Source organism: Diaphorina citri, unplaced genomic scaffold (assembly GCF_000475195.1).
Source record: "Diaphorina citri unplaced genomic scaffold, Diaci psyllid genome assembly version 1.1 scaffold39, whole genome shotgun sequence".
NCBI lineage: Eukaryota > Metazoa > Arthropoda > Insecta > Hemiptera > Psyllidae > Diaphorina > Diaphorina citri.
Window position 1 is genome coordinate 427,261 of NW_007377476.1, and position 6,823 is coordinate 434,083.

Below are 6,823 nucleotides of genomic sequence, written 5' to 3' on the forward strand. Positions count from 1 at the left end.
ATGACTTTATAAGGAGGAGTAAATTGTAAAAAAAAGTTCAAGTCTGTGGTTAGGCTATAAAATATAGGTTTAATACCTAGCGGCAGTTATTTATTGAATGAGATACCTTCTTTGGTCGTTATTAGATAGGCCTTTTTTTATGGTTTGTTGGTGTCCGAGTGTTAGTAAGTGCACCATAATTCTATAAAAAGTAAGTAGGTATAGGAAGAAGAAAGGCATGATATAAAATATTCAGACCAATGAAATAAACGAAAGAACTTGTATGTACAGAAGATATCCTTCAAGATAGGTATCTATGTTACATCAAGATGATGTAAATGTTACTCGTATATCTCATTACTGGGAATGCATGACATTTCAAAGAAGAAGGGAAAAAGAAAAGAAAAATACGTTGATTAAAAATAAATTTAAGAAGAACTCTGTGCTATCCCTAAACCGAACCAAAGTTATACATACTTAGTTTTTTATAAACATAAAAAGAAAGAAAGATTAAATACATTACACATACGCTACTCTTATAGCTCGTTTCAGCCTTCCCTTTCACTTATAATTTTACTTTTTATTTCAGTCTCGCTGGAGAAGAAAATATGAGAGCTTTAGGTACTTGGTTAGTGCTCTAAGAGTTCTGGTATTGAACTTGAGATCTATGTCAGAACGATGGTCAGTTCGTAGTTTGGTTCGTAAAATGGTGTCAAGCGGTTTATTTTTGGTGTAGAAAGAAATTTTGGCCAGTTTTTTTCTTCGTTCGTTGGTAACGTGATTCTTGTTTGGTGTTGTATGGTGACCAAATAATAAATTGTTTTAAACTATCTAATAATGTGATATCGTAGTCAAAATTATCAAAATAATTCTTCAAAATACCTAGTTACCTATCTAATCGAGAGTTTATTTCTCCTAAAAAATACACAAAAGATTATATTGAGTTGGCTTTTCCTTAAATAATTTAAGCCTTTATTTAATATGGGTTGATGATTCACTATTAGTGTTATTCCAATAAGTATAAATTAATAACTTAATGTTACCAATTAAATAATTTTCCAAGTAAATACAACATTACAATTTTTATCTTTTCTTCAGTATTTTTACAAATCAAAATCAATAAATTATTAGGTACTACAATATCCAGATAATTTAATTTAATCTTAAACCAAAAATCAAACCATGTTCAGAAGAAAATCAGTTAAGGGTTTTTCTTACAATAGCTTGCTGTTTTTTACATGTAGTCTAATAATCCATAATATCAGTGTAATAAAATGTGACTCTATTGAGGAAGTAACCAAAGAAGTTCAAGCCAGCGCAGAAACCTCTACCCTTGACAATGCAACTGCACGTGCCACTGAAACTGTAGTTGTCAAGTCCGAGGGAAAAGACATTTACATAGTTTTCAATGACACTGATTCTACAGAGCAGTACAGTGATCTGAAAGATGAAAATGTGAGCAGTACAGAATATGTGGACAGCAAGACTGACCAGAATGTGCTGAAAAGTGTCTTGTCGCCAACGCAGGAGACTCAACTGTCCACTGTACCCTTGGTTAAAAAACATGGAGGTCTCGGAGGTCATGGTGGACATCACAACAAAATTAAAATCAAAAAACCAAAGAAACCCAAAAAGAAACATAAGAAGCATCATAAAGGCGGCTTTCTGAAGATGTTCATGCACCCCTACATGCTCATACCTCAGCTTATCATGCTAGGATTTTCTCCAGTCATCCTAGCCAACTTGAAGATGATGGTCATGCATGCTCTCATGATGAATAACATGGCGCTTTCAACAGCTATCTTCATGGTGGTAAGAAATATGGTCTTTGGTCCTGCTCCAGGACCTAAAGTGAAATATCATAACTTGGGATATCAGAAACCTTCCCAAGTCACCAAGCATTATATTCCTCCAGAGCCACACCATCATTCTGAACCACACCACCATTCTGAGCCACACCACCATCCTGAGCTACATCATCACTCTGTACCGCATTACAATCATCCACCAGTAAATCACCATCATCATGAGAAATCCCCAGGATCCTGGCCTAGTCCTAGTCATACCCATGTGCAGCACATCCAACACCACCCGCCCCCAACTCCACATCCATCCCCACCCCCAGTAGAGATAAACAACTCAGAGCCGCAGTTCAACATTCATGCTCTCACCCAGGAAACCTATAACAAACCTTACAGCAGTGGAGAAATCGACTCATTTCTACCTCAGAGCGCGGGTTTCTCTTCCCATGAGAACTCGTTCAAAGGTTACGAATACAAAGATAATAGCAAGTTCAAGTCCAGTGAAGTAGAGATCAGCCCAAGTGTGAGTTCTTACTATCCTACCGGTACCGGCGAGGTGGAAAGTGATCATCATGCGTTGGTTGATGGAAACTATTTCAAAAATGAAATCCACAGGAATTATGAAAGCGGCAAGTCTGAGGGTTTTGAAAACAGGAATGATGAAGTTCCTTCGAGTTCCCATCAGAGTTCAAAGTCATCTCACCCCACTACCAAGATTGATAGCTCCAAGAGGTATAGTTCCATGAAAGCTCATGCTAGTTATAGGTTGTCCACAAGATGATGATTTGAAAGAGTCTACTTTGGTAATCCTGTGATTTTCTCACAGGAGTGAGAGTCCCAACAGAGGTAGATATTTCAGATATGTTGTATAGGACATCAGAAGGCTAAGTGGAAGAAATTTCTCAGGCAATCTAGTGATTTAGCCTATGGGCTGTATGTAACCTAATAAAGAGTCTATTATTATAATAATCATTGCCTTATCAAGATAATAAGAACTTCCATCAATTGCGTGACAGATCAATATATCAGGGAGTTTTATTTTATTGTTCATTTAAGAACCTCTGTAATTTTATACCAATTGCATTTAGTATGTACTTGAAAGCTATTGTAACTTGTAACTTTGTTTCCTGGGAAATGATGGATTTCAACAATAGTTGACTACCTAATTAACTAGCCAATTCAATTTGAGATTCACTTATTAGGTGGTAACTAAAATTACGTTTAGTATCCGGAATAGGTATTAAACAGCTAGGGTAATTTCCTTCTTATAGAAGAAATGTAACTATCACAAATTTCTTGTTCTTTATAAGAGCGTAATCCCTGACATCTGTCAATTTCAAACAAGTTGGGTTTTATAAACCGTTTTACCTGTAAGCTTTCCATGAAAACATTTATTAGATTGAGTTTTTTTCCTCACGAGGATGATTAAGGTAAATATGTTGTATTAAATCTGTAGATATAGAAAGTACAAAATAAAACAAAGTCATTCTAATTTTATTAAGGTCGAATTGTTGTTTTATTTACTTTTTAAATAATGAATTTCTAATTATAATAAATTATTTATTTCTTCAATAAATTTTATAATTTATTACTGGTACATGCCTATCTAGAAAAAAAATATATTAACGGGGAAAATTATTTTGAATAGTAAAAAAAGAGAGAATCAATAAATACGTAAGATATGTAGTAAAGATAGACTTTACAAACAAATCCATCTAACCCAAAATATTTAGAAAATTTCGTAATAGTGAAAAAATCGAAGTTTCTAATAAATTGTGATTCTTGAGAAATGATTATAATTATGTATTAAAATGTCATAATAATAGGCTAGGCGAGTATAGCTGTTAATACTGGAAAAGATATCTTTCGTTGAGAATTTACGAAATTCCCTCATTTTCTAAATATTTTGTTTGACATATTGTAAGCACGAATTTAACATTCGTACCTAGGTACTTATTATTAGACAAAATATAAATCTCTATATTATAGAAAAATGATTTAAGACCTCTCCAAAATAGACAAGAATTTTTTCAACTAGTTTGCGAATACAAAGTAATTAAAATAATAGGTTTTGTAATGACAATTTTGATAATTAAATAGAGCTGCACTAAAAATCTACAAGACAGAATTCAACTTTATCAAAATTTCTTCATTAACACGAGAGACTACATAAAAATAATACTATAAAATAAATGAAAATAATAGAAAGTAAAAAGTACACTAAAAGCAATGATTAAATTTGGTAACTATATACGATTTTGAATGATATAATACTGACGTAGACGATCATAGAAAGCCATTGGATTAGAAATGTGATTGAGGCTTGTACAAGTAGGTATGTTCAAGTTATAGGTAGTATCTATGGACTCATGTCCTCTATGGACTTATCTTGTCTTCGCCGTTTCAAGAAACTTGCATCTTACAGCTAACGAAGTGTGACTAATAAAGCAGTAGGCAGTAGGTATTAACAGTCACTAACGAAGTCAACGATTAATTCAAGTAGCTTTATAGCTAAGTTCAATATACCATCTTGACTAGAAACTTCAAGTGACATCATCATTAGTAATGAATCATTAGAAAAGAAACTAAGGCACAAAATATACATACATGTGAATTTGTGAATATGTATAAGTCACTAATATCTAGGAAGTTTGATTAGATACCTAACTCTGGTTCTACTTATTAAATAAAAAAGCTGCACTCCTACTCAAAAATATGTTTGAAAGGTAAAAATTAAAATAATAATCAACATAGAAAGAAAAATCCTTGTCTATTTTTTGGGAATTGTTATAGCATACACAGAGTTCAAGCTACATTTACATAAATTTAATATTTCTAAGGAACAAAAAAGAAAAGGAAAGAAGAATTTTCTAGTTCTAAATTTTTCAATAGGTAGTAGTTTTCAATTTCAGTACATATACTCTTACTTTTTGTTGACGAGTGTGACGATGACGATCTATGAATATTCTGAATCATATTATTTCCATAGTATAATTTTTATCCAGTTGATATTACACAAACAATTATATTTCTACCTACCTTAAAAACGTCTTTCTTTCATAACTCACAATTTCAAGGAAAAATATCACATTCACTTCTCATTACAATTCTAATAAATCTATTACAAAGTGTCTAAACAATACTGTTATTAACTAGCACCTAAGAATTCAAAATCAGCAAAAGGAAATTATTTCCAAAACTTTAGTGGAAATCAAATTTCAACCCTTCGTATTTTTAATGTCCATATTCTACAAAAATACACAAGATCAAGGCAAATTTGTAAATTATAACGTAAAGTGGCCTGCCTAAGCAAACTAAATTGTTAATCTTTTAATGTTTACTTTTCTTGTTTCTGGATTCGAAGGAAGAAATATAAGACAAGTAATAATAATAATAATAATAATAATAATAATAATAATAATAATGGACTAGAAAAATAAAGGTATAGGTAAAAAGCCATGTTTCCATCTTGCAACTTTTTAACAGCATTTCTGTCACGTACAATAGGACAGAGAAACTAAGAATTTAGTGAAATTGTAAAATATTCATTGCCTAGTTCCTATTGAAAAAAAAAGTATCTAATAATATTTGTCATGGACAATCATAAGGGGAGAAAAGACATCTAGATGTTACCTACATTTACGAGTATTAAACCTAAATCAAATTTATTAAAAATATCTATTCATATAATTACTTTTCTTTAAATACAAAAGAATTTATTGTTTTTAGAATTAAAAGGAAGAATATTTATAGGATACAACTAATAAAAAAATATAACTAATTTTATTACTCATAAGTGAACTAAAGTTGAAGAAAAAATAAAACATTTGTTCAATTTGAGCCGATGAACTTTTTAGATGTAGATAGTGAAAAATCATTTGCAATTATGTATTTTGAATACCTATTATATTCTTTTTAATTAACCGGGGCAGTGCATCTTTGATACCTATTTAATTCTTCTGTACTATTTGCTGGCATTTAAAATATTTAAATAATTTTAACAAAATCATAATATTATTATAATTACATAATTCTTATAAGTCCTTGATCCCACCAAGGATTGTATAATTATCTAGATATTTGGTTACCTAGGACTTATTCACTCCATAAGTATCGGTAATACCTGGCTTATGAATAGGCTCTTTGAGAAAAAGAAAAATCATTCAAGGAAAAAAGCTATATTTTCAATTTAGCACTCAATTTGCTAAATTTTACTCTGGGCTCGAACCAACCTCCAGACCAACCAAATTGAGTTCCTACAAAAAAAATGATTTCACATTGGTTGATTGTTTTCTTCTTTACAACCAAATTAATGGAATTTAATTTAAATAACAAAATAAAGAGGTAGGTATACACATTAAAAAGCGAACAATAAAAAACAAATTTAAGCAAATAAAATTCAACTAAACAAATGACCTATCTTTTATACAAATAAAACAATCTTTTTTGTTTGTTTGGCCAGTTGGGTATGATAAAAAAAGTCTATACTACCTACATTGCAAACAAGAAATTAAACCTAGTTATTCTTAGGCAGGTTATGTTAATATTATCATTAAATTATATAAATAAGGCATAAAGTTTTATAACTAAGTTTATTTAGGTATTCATTTTTGTGAGCAACCTCCGAGGCCAAATGGGTATTACACTAGACTTGCACACTGGAGGTTCCGGGTTTAATCTCCGGCAGAGTCTTTTGTTTCGGCTCTGAGCTTGGAAAGAATACGGTAAATACTCAGACTCGTAAGGACAATTGAGTAGCTTCTTTAACGAAGAAGTACCAGAGGAAAAAGAAAATGTCGAGCTGATGAAATTAACAAAGGAGGCTGTGATATCCACAAAACTTTTGATTTACGATTACGATACCGGTACAGCCTAAGGATACGTAATATACGTATCTTATTCACGATTGATATGTTGCGTCTTACAAATTAGTAACATTGCGACTTTTATTATTAGGGACTACATTGTGGACAAAATGCGTAGCTTCTATTAGCTGAAATATACCTAGTATAAAAGATATTATTATTATCATAACTATTATT

General features: G+C 31.3%; 1 protein-coding gene across 1 annotated transcript; it reads left to right on the forward strand.

The window, feature by feature from the left end:
• Nucleotides 1–1,159: 1,159 nt before the first annotated feature.
• On the forward strand, nt 1,160–3,241 carry LOC108252893. The gene has a single exon (XM_026826336.1). The coding sequence runs from the start codon at nt 1,162–1,164 to the stop codon at nt 2,560–2,562; it is 1,401 nt and encodes a 466-aa protein (XP_026682137.1). The 5' UTR covers nt 1,160–1,161; the 3' UTR covers nt 2,563–3,241.
• Nucleotides 3,242–6,823: the final 3,582 nt, after the last annotated feature.